The sequence below is a fragment of the Zingiber officinale genome, chromosome 3B (genome assembly GCF_018446385.1).
Source record: "Zingiber officinale cultivar Zhangliang chromosome 3B, Zo_v1.1, whole genome shotgun sequence".
Classification (NCBI taxonomy): domain Eukaryota; kingdom Viridiplantae; phylum Streptophyta; class Magnoliopsida; order Zingiberales; family Zingiberaceae; genus Zingiber; species Zingiber officinale.
The window spans coordinates 72,382,945-72,405,403 of record NC_055991.1 but is presented as its reverse complement, the minus strand read 5'-3'; the positions used below and the strand labels follow the sequence as shown (position 1 = coordinate 72,405,403).

The window sequence follows — 22,459 nt, the reverse complement described above, 5'->3', positions numbered from 1 at the left end:
TTAAACTCATACTCGTAATTTCATTCGGTTTTTCTTGCACGGATTTACGGCTTTTGGGTGATTCGGAGTTTCCGCGACGCGAAAAGCGGTTTTCGTGGCCCGAAAAACCCTACAATGTTTAAGTCCATTCAGATCATGCTTGCTGTTGCAGCATACCACGATTATGAGATCTGGCAGATGGATGTCAAAACCGCATTTCTGAATGGAAAATTGCTCGAGGATGTGTACATGACACAACCTGAGGGTTTTATAGATCCACTACATACTGACAGAGTATGGAAGCTGCATAAGTCCATTTATAGACTAAAGCAAGCTTCTCGGAGCTGGAATCTTCGATTCGATGATGCGATCAAATAGTTTGGTTTCATCAAGAATGAAGATGAACCCTGTGTCTACAAGAAGCTAATTGGAAACACAGTTGTCTTCTTTGTATTGTATGTGGATGACATACTACTCATTGGAAATGACATCCCTTTGCTGCAGTCTATAAAGACTTGGCTGGGGAATTGTTTCTCAATGAAGGCCTGTGGTGAAGCAGCCTATATTTTAGGCATAAAGATCTATAGAGATAGATCTAAGAGATTGCTTGGCTTAAGTCAAAGTACATATATTGACACGGTATTACTATGGTTTGCCATGCAGAATTCCAAGAAAGGATTTCTGCCGATGTTACATGGTGTGAGTCTTTCAAAGACTCAAAGTCCCTCTTCTAGAGAGGAGAGAGACCGCATGGATAAGATCCCTTATGCTTCAGCCAAAGGATCTATCATGTACGCCATGCTATGTACTAGTCCTGATGTTTCATATGCTTTGAGCATGACGAGCAGATTCTAGTCAGATCCAGGTGAGCGTCACTGGATAGCGGTCAAGAATATTCTTAAGTACTTGATAAGGACTAAAGAATATTTCTTGATATTTGGAGGTGATGGAGAGCTAGCTGTTAGTTAGAGCCCCAGAGCCAATCATTTGATGATTTTATTATGGACTTATTGTATCATATTCTTATATAAATAAAGGCATTTGTTTTGGTTATTATACTTACTTGTATTGGTGCCAAATAAACTTAGTATAATAGCGTCCTTGAGTAGAAGGTTCTTACCTATATCAATTGATTGGTTGAATCGATAGTGAGATGATATAGGGAACATTACTCTTAATCATTCCTAGTCGAGTATTAACATTCAGGGTCAATGTAAATGCAATAAGACTAGCATGTAGGTCAACTCGATGACTTGATCTCACAAGTCATGGATATAGAGATATCAAGTTGACACATGGGTATGCATTGGAGAATGTATACTGAATGACTCGCCATGAGAAAGTATCATGGGTCGTTATATGAGTGTCATATACTTTCTCATGTGGCTATTAGTATGACTACTAGTCCTTAGACCTGAAGTCACCATGGATCCCTACATAAGGAGTTATGTACTTTGGTTTCATCAAACGTCATCCGTAACTGCGTGGACTATAAAGGCGATTACTGGGTATGTAACAAATTATGCGGAGGGATTTGAGTGATGTAGATGGGATCTATCCCTCCTATATGACGGGAGTGACATCAATATTCTTGATAGAGTGAGACCACGAAGTGCATGGCCATGCCCAAATGAGTCAATATGAGATATTGAGCTCATTTTATTTAGTGAGTCTACTTGGAGTTCAAGATTTAGATTGGTCAGAGGATGACATGGTCTATGCCTCACATTGATCAATCTAGATGTCTAGGATATAAAGAACATTTGTCATATATTGTGAGGAGTCACAATTAGTAGTCACAAGGTGATGTTGGATCTCAACATTCTTGTAACTTGGGTAGTAATGATGTGTTGCTAGATACCGCTCATTACATATGCTCCTAAATAGGTTTAAGGGCATTGCCAACGTTACAAGAACCTATAGGGTCACACACTAAGGACAATTAGATGGAGATTAGGTTCATATAATGAACCAAGAGGATTAGGTTCATGTATTGAACCAAATTGGATTAAGAGTAATCCAAGTTAGGCTAATTGAGTTGGACTCAAGTTGATTCATGTGTTCAATGAGTCTAATTTAGATTATGACTCATTGAATCAATTTAATTAAATGAATTAGATTCATTATATTAAGTTGGTTTGAATCAAATGGTTAGATTAGATCACCCATGAGAGAGATTTGGTCAAGTTTAACTTGACTTGAGAAGGAATATGAAAGGTCAAGTTTGACTTGACCATTTGCCACCTCATTTGTGAGTTGACAATAGGAGGACTAATGATGATGTGCCACATCATCAAAGCTAGCACATGTATGTGCCACATCATGGAGGTTACAAACCCCTTTCCATTTAATGTGGCCGACCACATTAATTGTAAGGGAGTTACAATTGTGGCCAGCCACTCAAAATGAATGAGATTGAATTTTTTCATTCAAGGCATTGATTCTATCTTCTTCCTCCTTGAGCTCTTTCTTCTCTCCCTCTCATCCTACCTTGGCCGAACCCTACTAAGGTGCTAGCGCACTTTAGTTTGGTTTTCTCCCTCTTTTGTTTGTGTGGATACGTGTAGAGGATTGTCTACTTTGACAATCTTGAGATCCGGCACCTTGGACGAGCGGGATTCGCGAAGGGCGTGCATCAAGGGTAAAAGGCTCTTCTCCTAGTATAGATCTAGGTTTTAGTAAACTCGTACTCGAAAATTGTTTTATTTTTACTTCGCACGGATCTGGTGACGGGGCTTTCGGGGTTTCCGCGACGCGAAAAAGCATTTTTCGCGGCCCGAAAAACCCAACAGTGGTATCAGAGCCATGTACGAAGTCTTGTACGAGTTTATTTTGTATTTTATGAAAAATAGAAGTTCTGTAATATTCTGTAAATTTCCTATTTTTATAGTTTTTATGGGTATTTTTCTCGTAGAAGCGAAGCACAAGTGTTTCGACACTTGTAGGCTTCGACTACCGAGAAGATTTTTCCGAAACGGCAAGGTTTCGCCGTAAATCTTTTTGGGACAGCGGGCTAAGGCGCTGTAGGATCGCTAAGGAACACTCGCGATGGTTAGATCGCGAGTAGGGGCGCTGCCCCTGGCCCCGCAATGGAATTCGTTCCGCGATTGCGCCCGAAAACCCACTAAACGGAACCGCCGGGAATTTTACTCATAAAAATTGTAAAAATTAAAGTAAAAATTACATGAAATTATAGAAAATACATAATTTAGAATTATGTATCATTTTGTGATAGTCATGGCCCAAAATACCCAATTTGATTGGAAATGTGTTGTAATTCATAATACGGCCTGCGTGCCGTCATGTGATGTGCGTGTTGTATATTTGATTCGCGACCTGCACGTCGTGCATTTCTCTATTTTATATTCTTGTTGTAAATTAGTTTAGACTCGAATGTAACTCGAGTTTCAAAAATTGTAATGTACAAAATTAGAGCGGTGGAAGGTCCACTCGAGACGGAGTTATGAGGAGGGCGCGAGCAACACAAGGTGGTCAAAAGGAGGAGCTTGAGAAGTTGTTGACCTTAGGTTGACCATCCAATCTTCTCATTGGCTTGAGAAGATCGTAGTAGGGCCACGACTAATCACAAATAATTTAATTAATTCACTACAAGAAAAAAAGCTAATAGACAACGCTTTTAAAGCATTGTTTATGTGCCTGAAAAAGCGTTGTTAAAAGCACTGTTGTTAAAAGTCTGCTCAACAACAACGCTTTTAAAGCGTTGTCGTTTGTAGCGAAGACAACGCTTTTGCAACGCTTTAAAAGCGTTGTTGTTTTTTGCAAAGAGAATACTTTTTGCAACGCTTTAAAAGCGTTGTCGTTTTAAAGAAAAAAAAAATAAAAATTATTTAAAAATCATTATTTTTATATTTACGAAACTATTATTTTTCTTTTACCATGTCCAGATTCGAATTTTACATATAATCAACTCAGCTAATGATTTCAAACTCATACCAAAATAATAGAATTCTGACATTGAAGTAATATTAGTATTTACATGAGAAGCTAGTAAAATGCATACAATACAGTATTTCTTCATTCTAAAATGCATACAATATTTGCAGAAAGAAAGCTAAAATGAAACGTTCTTTAGAATATCAGTTTAACCAATAGTGGAAAATTGCCAACTTCCTAAGAAAAGCTTGTAGAATTTTTAGTTTAACATGCTTGATAGACTTAAAGCTTGCATATCTATTAAAGCTTGTAGAATTGTCACAGTTGGTGCATATCTCTTTTGCGTATCTATCGAGGACTTTTGGCAGAAAAACTTTGTTAGATTTCTTGACCACAACGTGGGATCGAAGGAATTCCTTCTTGGCTTTCTCCAGCTCCTCTGTCACATTCTTGGCACTTTAGACTCTTAGCTGCAGCAAGATTGAATGAGTGTGTGAATTTATATCTTGAATGACATGAGCAAGCGAGCGAAGTGAAAAAGATGATTACAATGGGGTCCGAGGAAGCTCCGGTGCAGATTGCAAAGAAAACAAGGTGATGGCAACTAGGGAGACCCATTTTGGACCAGATAAGCTGCTTGTCTTCCCCAGATTTCTTCCTCGTAGCATTTGAGAGTACAGTTTCAAGCCACTGATGAAGAGAGAAGACAGTGATGTGGCTAATGAGTGATCAGACCAAACATACAATTTCAGATTAGATCAATAATGACAGTTAGAAGTTATTGGCACGACGAAGTTGATGATAAAGAATATTGAATTTCTAATCATACAAATTAAGATCATACACGACCCATCCGAGATGTCCGACAACCCAAAATGGAGTACTCAATGCAGTTGGCATGCAGTAATGACTTTCCCTCCAATATTATATGCAGCCTGAAAATGCAGAGAAATGAATCAGGTGCAAAAAGAAAAAAAGACATAAAATGGTGTTTGCACTTTTTGGTGGTTCCATGAATGGTTCACATGATATTTTGAATAGATGAAATATGGATATGTGCTTCGAATTCTAAAGTATACATTCAATTCTGTATTTTTAGAAAGAGAAACTCATTTTAATGGGCATATTCTAAGAATTGCATCACTATTTTGAGGAAATCTAATCTAGGAAAAATAACTTCTGTTTGAAAATTGCACAGAGAGTTGAAAACAAACCATATACAGAAACAATGTATATTGCAATGCAGAAAGCACATCACTACAAGAAAAAAGCCTAACAACAACGGTTTTTCACCGTTGTCGTAGCCCATTTTGAACTGTTGTTAAAGGCTGTGTTGTTAAAAGGGGTACCCAAAGACAACAGTTTTTAACCGTTGTCTTTGAAGGCAAAGACAACATTTTTACAACGGTGAAAAACTGTTGTCTTTTCCTTCAAAGACAACAATTTTTTACCGTTGTCTTTGAGCGTCTACCTTTAACAACAGGGTCTTCAACAACAGTTTTAAACTACAACGGTGAAAAATCGTTGTCTTTTTTAGATAAAAAATAAAAAAAATTAATACACAATTTTCCAATATTATAAATCATTCAAAATATAAAATTTTAAAATAAAATTTAATATACAATTTTCTAACATTCAAAAATAATATCTATAACATTCTGAAGAAATTTCATAAGCAACCAACAAAATGATAACACTATTAAAACAAAGGTAGAACAATATAACACGAGATTTTCTACTTAGATGTCGGTGAAGAGGAGGGACTGCAGCTCCTAGTGCTCCTTAATTTATTAAATTCTCCATTTTTTTAGTTTGTCGGCATTCTTCCCAGTACTCTTGAGGGCACCTATTCGAATAAAGATATATATTACAAATTAGAAATTAAATTGTACGCGTGATTCTAATTGCACTGCATAAATGTTACATAACCATAAAAATCATTTGATCTAGTCAACTAACAGAAGTGCAAAAAACGTTATCTATGTAACATAAATGGTAACCTCTTGAAACAATATGGTGGCTCTTAAATTTCTTATTAAGCAGAATTTTCATTTTATGTCACTGCATACAAAGCTTCTATTATAAACCATGCAAACATTATTTTTCCCAGTGATCAAGCAGCATTAATTCTAAAATGTACAATCTAATGCAAACGTTCCCACACACTCCATATGATGCTAAGGAGTAAGGCATACATTAAATAATGCAAATGCAAACAAATTCATAGATCAAATAAACAAAAATGGGACAACTCTTCAACAAATTTCTATAATCAAGTGATATAAAACTGCAAAATTTCATACGTGGGTAAATCTCGAGTCAAATGCCAATTGAAAGATCAATGTAAAACATGGCATGGACAGAGAAAGGAACATAGGAATATAGAGTAAAAATATGTCTATTGAACTGAAGAAAAGTCTTCATATCGTGTATGCTAACAATCACCAAATGGTTACTAATTATATAATTACCTGATGCTTTGTGGCAAGCAAGTGCAGTTCAAAAGCCAGCACCTACATCCAAAAATAAATGCTGAAAACATCAAAATTATTGAATCTATATTTTGCCAAATATAATCTTAGATGAGTGAACTACCATATAGTTTGGGTTTAAATATTTCCAAACACTAGCCGGACTTGACAATCAATTTCACATACAACAATTACAGAAGAGTTGAACTTACTTTTGTATCGCTCTCCAATGCAGCTTTTGCTGAGCTCATTCCACCTCCGTATCTGCAAGTTGATGCAAGAACTAAACAAGTATTCCAAATTATAAACTTTGGAATAAACAAGGGAAAAGGTTATACCCTGGGATTGCCCTTTCGGAAGCTATGTATGTCAAAGATATTGAAGCACCGCTTGCCATGTTTAACGGAGACATCCAAAACAAAGTGAAGATGAGATATAAAATCTATGGTGATAACTGGTTAGTTCAGGTCAGTATGAACACTACTTCTAAATAGTTATGACCTATGCCGATATATTTCGATCATTTGTCCGACATGAGATTTCAATTTTCAAACATGTGTAAGGGGTATTCCTTTTCTATGCATGAAATTAGCTCATTAGTTCATGACAGAAATGGAACAATAGAGAAGACAGTAGTAGAAAGTATATCATGAGGAAAAAGTGATCTTGCTAGTTGATTCTGAATTTAACTATAATGAAAGAAAAAGGTAAAGTGCAAACCGTCGTAGTACATCACAGAATTGCATTTGAGTGGTGCCAAATCATCTTTAGAAGTGAATCACTGCCATCAGTGGAAGATTCAAGCAATTCTGATCCTGAATAAACCCTGTGCAAAGTAGCAAGGACATTTACATTATCAGATGCCACAAAGAAGATCTTGTATAAATGATTAGAAATGACAAATAAATTTGAGTAACCATTTAATTACTAAAAGTTTTTTCTGAACAGGTGTATATATATATTGGAAAACATTTGAAGCTGCAAAGAACACGGAATAATACGACTAGAAATATAACTTACGTTTGAATAATAAAGTCTTTTTCCCTCAATTAGTTAAGATCTTGAGGCACATAATGGTGACAGTGGACCAATTGGTCATTTGTGCGTGCCAAAGTGAAAAAAGACAAATCTTTGATGTAAATTAGTTGAAAATGTTACTATAGAAAATCGATTGGATAGATAGATATGCAATATCATTGGTTTTCCCTTTTCATATAAAAGAAGTTCATGCAAGACTCAACTTGTTAGAATATATACTTTGACAAGAACAAATATCTTCAGGATTTAAACTGGTGTATGTAGTGCAAACAATTCAAAGTTCATCTACTGTCTACCATATTATGACCGAAAACATATTTAAGAAAGTAATTGCTTATGGAATTAAAAACCTGTAGCTTTCAGAAATGCACCGAGCAAGTGTGTCGCCTTCCGTGCTTCCGTGTGGCATGCAAAGGTTATCATGAGACCCGAGATGTGATGGTGAAAGAATTAATGCTAGTTTTTTAACAGAAGCTTTGATGTTGTGAATGTATTGCCTAGCCATGGATACCACACTCTCTATGTGGTGGTTATATGAGCACTCAAAGCAATGAACCAAAACTAGGGCTCGCACCTGGTCGCGATGGCTGGCCACAAGAGAAAGCTGCAACAAGGTGTCGATGACCGGAGAATCAGGGCTGCGACAATCGGCAAATCGGAGCTATGGTACGGCCAATACATCGAGAGAGAGAGAGAGATATGGTAAGCCAACCCTCGGATAATCGCAACACCGAGCTTCACCGGCGACTGCTGTGGCATAGCGTCGGGCGATGGCGTGAGGAGGCGCAGTCGGCGATCTAGGCCAGAGTCGCGAGCGGAGGGGGAGGCTCAGCCGAGACACACTGGAGAAAGAGATTGTTGCCGGCGGTGGGCTCGCGGCGGCCGGCGATCGGGCGAGGAGAGAGCGCGAGAGAGGAAGGGGAACCGCGAGGGAGAGGGAGAAGAGGAACGCTTGTAGCTTGCCTTCCCTCCTCAACGCTCCACCATCAGCTGCGTCGGCGACACCAAGAAGCGGAGAGAAGAAATCACCGGTGGTGAGGCTCGGGACGCGATGACTAGGGGAAGAAGGGAAAATCGGGGGAAGAGAAGAGGAGTTCGACGTTTATAAGGCTAACCTTAATCTCAACTTAGGTTAGCTTTAATTAAAGTCTAAATCCATTCCTAATCAACTCCTATTAATTTGGATTTTCAAAATCAACCTTCAACTAATTCCACTGATTCATCCTCTCAAAATGAGTCATACGAATCCCGTTTAAATCCCGAAAAATTTATAAAATTTTTTGAAAAATCCAATAAAATTTTTTGTCCAATAATATTTATTATTTATTTTGCGATATCTTATATGCTCCCCCACTAATACAGCTGTGGTGTTGAATTCAAACTCCCGAACAGAACATAGAGAGCAGAAGATGAAAACTGAGTACAAGAATCAAGTTGAATTGGATAAAGCAACAATTTCTCCAGGCGTATTATAGGTAAAACTCAGACCACGCAGTTCTTGTGGGATAACTGCAGAAATTTAAAACATTTCTTTTCTTGTTTTCTACTTATTGGATGAATACCTAGAATAATAAATCTGCTAAACAAGAGTCACAAGAAGAATAGGAAGCCTTAAAAAAAATCTCTTTCGGCAACTAAATGAAGCAAACTAATCGATCAGCATCATAATTTGCAGAAGGAAAAAAAATAAATCAACCTTTTGCAAACATGTGAATTTGACACTTATCAACCAAAACACCAAGTCAGAAAAGCAATTCAAGAGCGTCAAGAAATTGTTCAAGCCCTTTCCAGGAGAAAGCACACATCAAACCCTCAACGAGACTATCAACTCACTCACCGTCGTTGGGATCGGTAGCACCAAAAGCGAAGCTCGGATTCGGATCGCAAGTCCAGATGCAAACCAAAACGACCCAAATCGCGACAGCCCCTTCCGCCTTCCCCTGCGCCATTCTCCCAGTCATCGGAGAGTGAAAGCTCGCCTCCCCGCCGCATTGGACTCTATAAATCCCGTGGCCTTCGACTAATGATTTAAGTTAGGCCCTTCCTCCCATAGCTCATCGCCTAATGGTTCCCAGCGAGAGCGACGAGGAGCGTCTTTCGCGGAGGAGTCGGGAAGGAGTCGGAGATAGGTTTTTATTCGTTGAAGAGTTATGGAGAAGTGGGTTTTAGGTTTCTTTTCATGAAGTTAAAAAAACTGTTGTGTTTTCAAGATTCAACAACATTCAATAGACAACCGTTTAATAAAACTATTATGTTTTTAAGATTCAACAACATTCAATAGACAACAGTTTAATAAAACTGTTGTATATTATCATATAAACAACACTAAAAGACAATAGTTTTTTAAAACCGTTGTCTTTGACATATATTAGACAACAGTTTTTTGAAAAACTGTTGTTATTTAAAAAATATTTTGGTGAACAACAACAGTTTTCAATAAAACTGTTGTTAAATGGAAAAAAGACAACAATTTCTTGAAAAACTATTGTCTATTAGGTGTGGTTAAATCCAAAATTTCTTGTAGTGCATATTGATGCTTAAGTTATATTTTAAGCAAAGAATGAAACGGAATGCTATCTTGCTTGTGATCTAATGCTTACAATCTAAGCGTTAGCAATTAAGCTCAAGGAATATCAAAATAGGAAAGAAAGTTGAGTATGGTTCTATGAAGAAGTGCGTCTTTCAGTACCTTATTAAACAAAGCAACGTCTCAGAGAACTATTTAGAACCCAAGTTCCTTCTCCATGATCGTAAGCACCTCCTTAACCTGTGATCCTAGAAGCATGGTTACTGTCTTCCATCAAAGCTATGGAATTGAAAAGTCAAAACTTTTCCATAATCAAATTTAAGAACATGCATTTCTAATTACTCAGTCATTTCAACAAACAGTTTGCGACCGCTAGGGCAAAAAGAACAAGACTGATCGATCAAGTTGTAAATCCAGCAACCTTCGCTTGTGCGATGGGGAGTCACCGTCGAGAACCAATAGGATGCGGCAATTGCCTCCGTTGGGCGTCGAGACAACTCTCTCATCGCGCCAGCCCTGTGCATCGAAATTAAACAATCTAGAGAACAAGGACGAAATGGAAACAGAGAACAGATCGAAGCAATCAGATTGACCTTGAACCGAATTCCTTCGTAGTACTTCTTATGGAAATCCCCGTGGAGCTTCTCGTCTGACTCGTCCCCGGGGGCGTACATCATCCCGCAGACGGAGCAGGAGCGGAGGAGGAAGTCCGACTGCCCTAATTCGAGATGGTACTGCGTGTAGCTCCTCTTCGTGTTGAGCATCCTGGAGCTCCTCTTCTTGTTGACAGAGAGGACTTCGGAGGGGAGGTTTACAGAGAGGGGTTCGCCGGAGAGGGATTTTCCGGAGAGAAGTTGGATGGAGAGGGCGTGAGAGGAGGAGTTGGATGGAGAAGGCGAGAGATGCGAAGTCGTGAGAGGGGTTCGGGAGGTTTTCGTAAGATAGGTGGGTGCGAGCGAGTGAAACCTAGGGGGTTTTCAACTCCTTACTTCATCCAACGGTGTGTATCATTCTAGATTTAATTTAGATGAGAACTTGACAATGGACAACACTAAAAAAATGGTAATAGACAACGCTTTTTAAGAAGTGTTGTCATTAACCCACAAAAATCACTAAAAGACAACGGTTTTAAAAAAAGCGTTGTCTATTAGTAAGAAAATATAGAAATAGACAACGCTTTTCAATAAAAGCGTTGTTAAAAAAAAATGACAACGCTTTTTAAAAAAAAAGCGTTGTCTTTTAAGTGTTGTAAAAACCTAATTTTCTTGTAGTGATTGCTTGTGTGTATGTGATGCATAATTAGTAATTAATTAGTGCCTAACGATTAGATTAGATCTAAATCGTGTACAAGATGCACCCTCTCGATTAGATTAGATCTCAATCGCGTCAACTCCAATGCCTACCGTGCCGTGATACCTATCACTACCTCGATCACATATGTTGTTGAATCAGCCAAAGCAGAGCAACACATATTATCTTGGTAGGGTACGGAGGGACAATCTTGGTCCCGCCTATCAACGCATGGGTGAGTAGAGACTCAATTTGATTGAGTACAACTAGTTAAATCGAGTTTAACTATAGGCATTCTTCCAACGGTTGGAAAGATAGGACATAAATCACATTTATATTAATTCTTTGGCGTATTAGCCAAAGCTAACTCAAGTTTTAATATAACTGCGGATAATGATCCTATAAACAAGAGTTGCATAGAGATGTAATTGGTAAATCGTTACCTACCGATCATACTAAATCTTGGGCGTATTAGCCAAAGCTAACTCAAGGGTTAGTATGATGTGGATCTTGTTCCACTTGAAATATAAAATTCAGTGGGAACATCATTTAGTTAAAGGCTTAATTAAACGATGTAAAAGAATATGATATTTATTTTCTGCATTTTTCTGTTGTAGATAACCATGACGTCAAACATGAACACCTTATCTCTGCGTTCTGTCCTTGACAAGGACAAGCTCAACGGAGTAAATTTCCTAGACTGGTACAGGAATCTGAGAATAGTTCTCACCCAAGAACATAAACTGTACGTTCTAGAGCAGCCCATTCCGGAGGCTCCTCCTGCCAATGCCACGCGAGCAAACAAAGATGCTTACAAGAAGCATCAAGATGACGCATTAGATGTGTCTTGTCTAATGCTCACGACCATGAACTCTGAGCTTCAGAAGCAACACGAGTTGATGGGCGCTTACGATATGGTTGAACATCTTCGTCAACTGTATCAAGGACAAGCGAGGCACGAGAGATTTGAGATCTCAAGGACACTATTTCAGTGCTAGATGTCAGATGGGGCTCCCGTAGGCCCATATGTACTCAAAATGATTGGGTACATAGAAAACCTACAGAGGTTGGGATTCCCGCTTGGCCAAGAGCTGGCCACTGACCTGATCTTGCAATCCTTGCCGGATAGCTATAGTCAATTCATTCTAATCTACAACATGAATGAAATTGACAAGCCACTGCCCGAACTGCTTAGCATGTTAAGAACTGCTGAGCTGAACCTTAAGAAGGTTAAGCCCCACTCTGTTCTAATGGTTCAGAAACACAAGGGCAAAGGTAAGCCCAAAGGCAAAGGAAAGTCCCAAGCCAAGGGTAAAGGCAAGGCACTGAAGCCTAAAGGAGGGGTCGTCAAGGATGCTACCTGCTTCCACTGCGGTCAGACCGGACACTGGAAGAGGAATTGTAAGGTGTACTTGGAAGATCTTAAGAAGAAGCGAACTGACTTCCACTTCAGGTATATATGTTATAGAAGTTAATCTATCTATTTCTTCATCATGGGTATTAGATACCGGATGTGCTTCTCACATTTGTACTAATGTGCAGGTGCTGAGAAATAGCAGGGCATTGGCAAAGGGCGAGGTGGACCTACGTGTAGGCAATGGAGCACGGGTTGCTGCTGTTGCTGTAGGGACTTATTTTCTATCTTTTCCCTCTGGGCTTGTACTAGAGTTGGATGATTGTTGTTATGTGTCTACTTTAACTAAGAATATAATTTCAGTTTCTTGTTTGGATAAGAAAGGTTTCTCTTTTATAATTAAGGACAAATGTTGTTCTATTTATTTAAAAGATATGTTCTATTGTAGTGCACCTCTGATGAATGAACTCTACATTCTAGACCTTGAAAGCCCTATCTAGAACATAAATACCAAGAGGTTCAAGTCAAATGACTTGAATCAAACCTATCTTTGGCACTGTCGCCTAGGTCATATAAATGATAAGCGCTTATTCCAGCTCCATAAGGATGGTTTGCTGGACTCATTTGATTTTGAATCTTATGAGACACGCGAGTCATGCCTACTAGGGAAGATGACCAAGACTCTATTTAGTGGGCACAGCGAAAGAGCGACTGATTTGTTAGGACTTATACATAGTGATGTATGTGGCCCTTTCAATGTCGCTGCTAGAGGCGGTTATAGGTACTTCATCACATTTACTGATGACTTCAGTAGATATGGTTATGAGTACTTGATAACATATAAGTCTGAATCCTTTGAAAAGTTCAAAGAATTCAAGAATGAAGTACAAAACCAGCTTGGCAAGAGTATTAAGATACTTCGATCAGATCGAGGTGGGGAATACCTTAGCCATGAGTTTCGTGACTATCTAGCCGAGTGTGAGATTCTATCCCAACTCACTCTTCCTAGAACACCACAGTGGAATGGTGTATCTGAAAGGAGGAATCGTACCCTATTAGATATGGTACGGTCTATGATGAGTCACACAGATCTTCCGACATTCCTTTGGGGCTATGCTCTAAACACGGCAGCTTTTATACTCAACCGAGTTCTATCCAAGGCCGTGATAAGAACACCATATAGGATATGGACTAGGAGAGATGCACAGGTGTCTTTCATGAGGATTTGGGGTTGTGAGGCTTACGTTCGATGTCAAGTCTCAGACAAATTAGGACCCAATTTCGACAAGTGCTACTTTATTGGATATCCCAAGGAAACTAAGGGATATTACTTCTACATTCCAAGTCAGCACAAGGTAGTTGTGGCAAAGACTGGGGTCTTTCTAGAAAGGGACTTTGTTTCTAGAAAGACTAGTAGGAGTACGTTCGATCTTGAAGAAGTTCAAGATGTGGACCATAGCACTGAAGCCTCGATGGAAGTTGAACTGGAACCACAAAGTGTTGTGGATGATGTTGTTCCACAAAGAGTTGAGGAACAACAACCAGTTCAAGTAGACATACCTCTTCGCAGGTCTGATAGGGTACGTCGTCAGCCTGAGAGATACTCATTTCTCTTGTCTGACCATGATGACGTTGTACTCATAGAGGATGAGCCTACCACCTATCAGGAAGCTGTGATGAGACCAGATTCTGAGAAATGGCTAGAGGCTATGAGATCCGAAATGGAATCCATGCACACCAACCAAGTATGGACTTTGGTTGATCCACCTGAAGGGGTAAAATCCATAGGGTGTAAGTGGATCTTTAAGAGAAAGACTGACATGGATGGACTTATCTATAAGGGTCGCTTGGTAGCTAAAGGTTTTAAGCAGATTCATGGTATTGACTATGATGAATCCTTTTCTCCAGTAGCGATGTTTAAGTCCATTCGGATCATGCTTGCTATTGCAGCATACCATGACTATGAGATATGGCAGATGGATGTCAAAACCGCATTTTTGAATGGAAACCTGCTCGAGGATGTGTACATTGTTAGAGTGTATACTAAAAGCCTAGCTTTTGGTATAAACATTTATCTAGAAATAAGAATCACATTGGTCAAATATCTACATTTATGATAAATGTAGTTGTTCAATTAATTTATATTGTAGATAACATGGTGTGTGGTGTCACACACAGAGGATCATGTTATCAGTACCTTATAAATTATAAACAGTAGCTCACGACCATAATGGAAAGGAACAAACCATTGGAAGGTCGTAGTGTAATTAGGTATTAGTTTATCTTAACTATATAATTACACTAGTACACTTAGAGTGTATTGAGTAGGACCATTAGAGGTCGTTTCTTTTATACTGACTTTATAAAGAAACAAAGACCTCAGTTATTATGGAAGTGTGTGCTCTTAATCCTAATATAATAACAAGCACATATATTTGATATTTATTTCTTTAATTTATCAATGGGTGAGATTTAGTTCGATGAATCAATAAGCCCGATAAGTTGGGAAATGATATCACTTATAGTGTGTGTTGTTGACTATAGAAGAAAACTGTGTCCTAGTGATCTAGGTTGAGAATGCCCCCAAGAGGAGCTCATAAGGATTGTCATGTTAAACCCTGCAGGTGGACTTAGTCCGACATGACGATGAAGTTGAGTGGTACTACTCTTGGAGCTAGATATTAATTAAGCGAGTTGTTAGTAACTTACTTAATTAGTGAACATTTGTTATCTTAAACACAGGGAGACTAACACACTCATGATAAAAAGGAGCCCAAAATGTAATTTGGGATTGGTGCGGTAGTTCAATAATAGTTCTTTAGTGGAATGAATTATTGTTGATGAAATTAAGTTGTGTGTTCGGTGCGAACACGGGATGCTTAATTTCATCGGGAGACCAAAACCAATTCCTCCTCTCGGTCCCTATCGTAGCCTCTAGTATATTGAGATTTATACCCACCGCATACCCACCTTCTTACCCATCCAATGGGGCCGGCCAAGCTAGCTTGGAACCCAAGCTAGGACCGGCCAAGTCCAAGTGGATGAGCCATGTAGGTGGCCGGCCAAAGCATGGGTCCCAAGCTTAGGTGGCCGACCACTAGAATATTAAAAAGGATTTTTATTAAAATTATTTCTTATGTGGATATCATGATTTTAAAAGAGAGTTTAAAAAATTAAAAATTTCCTTTTATAGCTTTCTACAAAAGATTAAGAGAAGAGATTAATCTCTTTCCTTATTTGTAGTATAAAAGGATGGTTTTAATTTTTGGTAAAAAATTTCTTTATTTGTAAATCATCTACATGTTTAAAAGAGAGTTTAAAATTTGAAATCTTTATTTATTTGTTGATTAAAGGAGGATTTTAAATTTTAAGAAAACTTTCCTTTTTAATTATGTTCATGATTTAAAAGAGAGTTTAAAATTAAATATTCTCTTTTATAAGTTTCTACAAAAGATTAAGAAAAGATTTGATATCTTTCCTTATTTGTAGATTAAAAGAGATTTTAATTTATAGAGATAACTTTCTTTTTATCCACATGTTTAAAAGAAAGATTTTAATTTATTAAATTTCCTTTTTATAAACCAATCATGAAGGGATTAAATTATTGGAGAAATTTTATAAATTTCTGGAGACAAATTAGGAAGTTTTAATTAATTAAAACTCTCCTTGTTTGTAGCTTTGGTGTGGCCGGCCATGTAAATTGAGGAAAGGAAAATTGTTTTTAATTAAATAAATTTTTCCTTTTCATGGCAAAAGAATTAAGGAAGTTTTTAATTAAATTTCCTTATTTGCCAAGACCAAGGATTATAAAAGAGGGGTAGAGAAGGCTTCATGGTGAACAACCTCTATTATTTCTCTCTCTCTTTTCCTTGGTGTTGTGGTCGGCCAACCTCTCTTCCTCTCTTCCTCTTGGTGGTGGCCGAACCTTCTCTATTTGCTTGGAGCTCTTGTGGTGGCGGATACTACTTGGAGAAGAAGAAGAAGAAGGAGAGAAAGCTTGTATCCCTTGGAGCTTGGTTGGTGGAAAGATCTTCATCTTTGGAAGCTTTGTTTGGCCGAAACTTGAAGAAAGGAGAAGAAGGTGCTTTGGTGGATTCTCATCTCGGAAGATCGTTGCCCACACAACGTCCGAGGTTAGAAGAGGAATACGGTAGAAGATCAAGAGGTCTTTCTAAAAGGTATAACTAGTATTTTTCCTTTCCGCATCATACTAGTTATTTATGGAAATAATACCAAATACAAGAGGCTTACGTTCTAGTATTTCGAATATGTTTTTCGATGTTGTGTTCTTTTGTTTCTTTCTTTTCCTTGTGATTTGATTGTTCTCTTTGGTTAACCTAAAGTTATTTTAGGAAATTAAATATTATCTTTCTATTAAAGGTTTTGTCTAGTCGGTGGTGGTTGCTCCCATATCCAAGAAGGCCATGTGCCTCGCCACGTCAGTACTGGGAACCTTTTATGGAAATTAATATTTAATGAAATTAATAACTTAAGGAGACTTGGGTCGAACGTGTTAAGTTCCGCAGGAGATCCAAGTCAAAACCTAAAAGAACAAATAGATTAAGTTTTGGATCAAACGTGTTAAGTTCCGCAGGCGATCCAAAATTTAATTTAAAAGAACACATGGTAGCTAGGAAAAGGTTCAGATCTTTGTGCAAAATTTTTGTACAGTGGAACCTATAGGTTTTCCGAGTAGCAACCAACAATTGGTATCAGAGCTAGGGTTTTGCCTCTGTGTATTTGGTATTAGTTTAATTATGCACATGTCATACATAATTTAGGCAGGTTAATAGTAGGATGTGCTAACTTTGTGGATGCAGGATCCAACTATTATGGCTTTTAGTTATTATGTGTGTGATTGGACCCTTGGACATGTCAAGGGCATTTATCTGTGTGTGCATGATTGTATTAAAATACAGCAGGAGCTGTATTTAGTTTTATTAGGATTTTATTTTTGATCTAGATACATGTACATTCCTTTTATGGAATATAGGATCAAAATGTAAAATTCTATTTATGTCGCGGATCGAATCTTGCAAAGCGTGGAACCTTCTAAGGACCAGAGGCGCAGCGGAACTAGGGATGACAGCTAGACCCGATGGCGGTGGCCAAATATGGCAGCAGCTTGGGATGACAACACACGGAGGACAACTAGAGATAAAAGCCATAATAGTTGAAAATTAGATTTTCTATTTATTGCTTTTATATTGTGGTGTGCATGTTAGTATACATGACTAGTAGGCTAGCATAGTTAAAATTCCTCGCTTATAAATAACTAAGTGGGAGAGGGATTTTTAAATAAATCTCATGGTCTCCATTACTGGTTTGTAAGTGATGCAAACAAGCTTGCGTTGGCTCTGAGTGCCTTCCTCCATATCGGATGAGCTTGTTTGTGGATCACTAGAACAGACTTCCATTTTGGATGACTATAGGAAGTTAATTAAGAGCGTGTGATCTTCCCCAACGGAAGGGGCATAATCTTATTAATGGACTTAGTGTCAAGTAATGGTATACACTTAGACACATCTAATAGTATCCTCCCCATCGGAGTCACTGCTATTATTTGTGTGACCAAATGAAACCAACTATTAATTTGTCATAAAACTAGGTTGACAAGATAATAAAATTAAAGGGTTAAAACCCCTCTTACAAATGATTGATGTTGTATACGTCCACACTAACGTGGCATACAAAATTAACGGTGTTTGAGATAATTTTATTTGTCATAAAGATATGTTGACAAGATAGTTAATGGGTAAAACCCTCCTTTTACAAATGTTGAATTTGTATACGTCCACACTAACGTGGCATGCAAAATTCACGGTGTTTGAGGTGTTGGTGAATTTAAATAATATTGTTTGAGGAATCAATGTTATTTTAAATTCAAAGAGTTTTTGACCAAATATTTGATCAAAGACAGATCAACTATTAATTTTATTCGTCATAAAGTAAAGTTGACGAGATAATAAAATTAATGAATAAAATCTCCTCTTCGATTTTGTATACACAAAATTCATGGAGATTTTAAGGAGTTGATCTTGACCAAATATTTTTGTGATTCTTAGGATGTTTGTCAATCCCCAGTAGTCATACTATAGAAAAGACTTAGTAGTCCCAATTGTAATGATTGGAAATAGAACTTGGACATTAAGGTAGACTGTCTTCTAAGAACTAAGAACAATTTAGGTGTATTTAATTTATTAGTTGAAACATGTCTAGTGGTGTTATCTACCAGAACCTGGAGTGTAGATACAAGATGCCATTAATTATGTCTGCAATTCATTGCAGGGTTCCAGGAAACCCGATAACTAAATGAAAGGTAAATCACCGTCCACATGGGTACTACTGTAAAAGTAGTAGCTGTTGCAGTGGGAGATGTTTATCCTTTGATAAGAATAAAATATGGTTTTTAAGTAATTGTCTTTACGTACCAAGTTTAGAAAGAACCTGATTTCAGTTTCTAAACTATTATAGATATTGTGTCTATTTTGATAACAAAGTTGTTATCAAGAAAAATAGGGAAGTTATCTATTCTGGTATGATGGTTGACAATTTATAATCCAATAACTCCCACGATGCAACAAATGGAAATTAGTAACACATCTTCTAATTTTAAGAGAAAGCAACCTTCGGAATTGAACCAATTATATCTTTGGCATCTAAAGCTAGGTTATACTTGAGTAGGATTCATTGGTAGCTGATGAACTTTTGGGTTCATTGGTAGTGGAAATCTTTCCAACCTACGAGTCTTACTTGGAAGGAAAATAACCAAGAAGCTTTTAAGTCCAAGGGGTATGGAGTCAAAGATATGTTGAAATCGGTTCATTCTGATTTGTGTGATCCTATGACTATCCAGACAAGAGGTAGTATTGAATATTTTGTCTAATTTATAGACAACTATTCAAGATACAAATAAATTTACTTAATGTACCGCAAGACTAAGTACTTTGATTAGTTCAAAGAGTACAAGGTTGATGCGGAGGAATAAAGTACAAAGTCACTATGGAAGATCGTAGTGGCAAGTACCTCTTGAGAGATTTTAGGAGTCACTTATCAGAAGTTGGATTTCAATCCTAACTAACTGCATCTGGTACACCCCAACAGAATGGTGTAGTAGAAAGAAGGAAAAGAACTCTTATGGAATAATTAGATAGATGATGAGTTATTAAGAAAATTACCAAATTTGTTTTAAGGATAAACTCTGAAAACGAAAGTGAACATAGTACCTTCCAAGTTAGAACTTTCTACTCATATAGAATTGCTGAATAGGTAAAAACCTATTTTGAAGCATATTCGGATTCGGGTAATCCAGCACATATGTTAAAGAGAGACAATGATAAGTTGGATAGGAGTTCACTTGTTTGTAAGTTATCCTAGATAAACAAAAGTAGGTTTATAGTCTTAAAAATCAGAAGGTCATTGTTAGCATCAATGACTATTTTTTTAGAAAAGGACTATATAATGAACCACGTGCTCATAAGTAAATTTGTTCTTAAGGAAATAATAAAGGACATGTCTAACCTAGTACCAACTGTACAAGATGAGATACCACAAGAAAACTGCAACACGTATCACAAATGATACACAATTGAAGAAAGTGCCTTGTCGTAGTGGGAGGGTTGTTAGGCAACCTAAATAGGTTCATGTTTTGGGAGAGTTTTTGGATTCGATTCCTGGAGGACATGAACCTGATCTCCGGTCATATGATGAAGTACTCCAAGATAAAGATGCAGCATCTTGGCAAAGAGTAATGAATAACAGAATTAGAATATATGTATTCTAATAAAATCTGGAAGCTTGTAGAATCACCAAATGGTGTAAAAGCCGTTGGGTGTAAAAAGGTCTATAATAGGAAAAGAGGGATAGACAGGAAGGTAGTAACTTTCAAAGCAAGGCTTGATGAAAAAGGAAACTTTTTCACTGGTAGCCATGCTTAAGTCTATCCGGATTCTTTTATCTATTTGACAAGTGGATGTCAAGACAGCATTCCTTAATGGAAGTCTTGAAGAAAGCATCCATATAAAGCAACCAGAAGGGTTCATTGCAAAGGGCTAAGAGCATCTTGTGTGCAAACACAATCAGTCTATGGACTGAAGTAAAGCTTCAAGGTCTTGGAACATCCGGTTTATCAAAGTAATCCAGATCTATGAATTTAGTAACCGGATAAGTCTTGTGTATACAAAAGGTGTGATGAAAGCGTGGTGGTATTTTTTGTACTATACGTAGATAACATTTTTGGTAGTTGGAAACAATATCAAAATGTTGTCAGAAGTAAGGGTATAGTTGTTCAAACAATTCGATATAAAGGACTTGGGAGAATGTATATATTCTTAAGATCAAAGTAATAAGTGAGAAAAGAATATTTTACTTATCCCAAGCTTTATATATCAGAAAAATCCTTGCTCATTTTAAGCATGCAAAACTCCAAGAAAGGTTTCTTACCTTTTCAGGATGGAGTAACTTTATCTAAAGATATGTCTCTGTAGACATCAAAGGAGATAAAGGAAATAAAGGCAGTTCTTTATGCTTCGGCTGTCGGAAGCCTAATGTATGCTATGTACGAGATAAGAAATCTGTTTTGCCAAGGGCATAGTTAGCAGATATCAAAGTAACCCTGGACAAGGACAGTGGATTGCAGTAAAGCATATATTGAAGTACCTTAGAGGTACTAGAGATTATATGCTAGCTTACAAGGCAGTTAATTTGGTCCTTGTGGGTTGCATGGATTTTGACTTCCAATCGGATAGGGACAATAATAAGTCAACCTCGGGGTTTTGTGTTTATTTTAGGAGGTAAAGTCATAACTATGGAGGAGTGATAAGCATATGTGTTTTTCTGGACTCTATCATAGAAGCTTAGTATATGGCAAGCCTTTGAGGTAGTCATAAAAGCTGAATGACTCAATAACCTCAAGATAGACTTAGATATGATTTCTGGTTTGTCCAAAGATTATTACAAATTTATTGTAATAATGTTGGTGTAGTAGCAAACTCGAAGAAACCATAATTCTATAAGGAAAGTAAACACAATAGAGCACAAGTACCACCCAATACGAGAAATCGTATAAACGAGGAGAAGTTGTTGCCGCCTAGAATGCATCAGATGATGACCTATAGATCTTTTCACTAAGGTCCTTAAGGCGAGAGCTTTTGATGGACATGTTGAAGGGTTGAGAATCAGATGTATGGCAGCAGATATGGCAGCTTAGTCTTTTAGTATAAGTGGGAGATTGTTAGAGTGTATACTAAAAGCCTAGCTTTTGGTATAAACATTTATCTAGAAATAAGAATCACATTGGTCAAATATCTACATTTATGATAAATGTAGTTGTTCAATTAATTTATATTGTAGATAACATGGTGTGTGGTGTCACACAAAGAGGATCATGCTATCAGTACCTTATAAATTATAAACAGTAGCTCACGACCATAATGGAAAGGAACAAACCATTGGAAGGTCGTAGTGTAATTAGGTATTAGTTTATCTTAACTATATAATTACACTAGTACACTTAGAGTGTATTGAGTAGGACCATTAGAGGTCGTTTCTTTTATACTGACTTTATAAAGAAACAAAGACCTCAGTTATTATGGAAGTGTGTGCTCTTAATCCTAATATAATAACAAGCACATATATTTGATATTTATTTCTTTAATTTATCAATGGGTGAGATTTAGTTCGATGAATCAATAAGCCCGATAAGTTGGGAAATGATATCACTTATAGTGTGTGTTGTTGACTATAGAAGGAAACTGTGTCCTAGTGATCTAGGTTGAGAATGCCCCCAAGAGGAGCTCATAAGGATTGTCATGTTAAACCCTGTAGGTGGACTTAGTCCGACATGACGATGAAGTTGAGTGGTACTACTCTTGGAGCTAGATATTAATTAAGCGAGTTGTTAGTAAC

The 22,459-nt window shown here is 37.4% G+C and overlaps 1 protein-coding gene and 1 long non-coding RNA gene across 2 annotated transcripts; both read right to left on the bottom strand.

The window, feature by feature from the left end:
- Nucleotides 1–5,668: 5,668 nt before the first annotated feature.
- LOC121968353 lies at nt 5,669–6,965 on the bottom strand. Its single transcript, XR_006108086.1, has 4 exons — nt 6,683–6,965; nt 6,557–6,608; nt 6,345–6,386; nt 5,669–5,719 (listed from the first exon to the last, which is right to left on the bottom strand). It is a non-coding gene; the product is annotated as an uncharacterized LOC121968353 (long non-coding RNA).
- Nucleotides 6,966–7,063: 98 nt separating this feature from the next.
- On the bottom strand, nt 7,064–7,891 carry LOC121968352 (homeobox-leucine zipper protein ATHB-15-like). The gene is made up of 2 exons (XM_042518775.1): nt 7,733–7,891; nt 7,064–7,170 (listed from the first exon to the last, which is right to left on the bottom strand). The coding sequence occupies exons 1-2, from the start codon at nt 7,885–7,887 to the stop codon at nt 7,077–7,079; spliced, it is 249 nt and encodes an 82-aa protein (XP_042374709.1). The 5' UTR covers nt 7,888–7,891; the 3' UTR covers nt 7,064–7,076.
- Between the last annotated feature and the right edge of the window lie 14,568 nt (nt 7,892–22,459).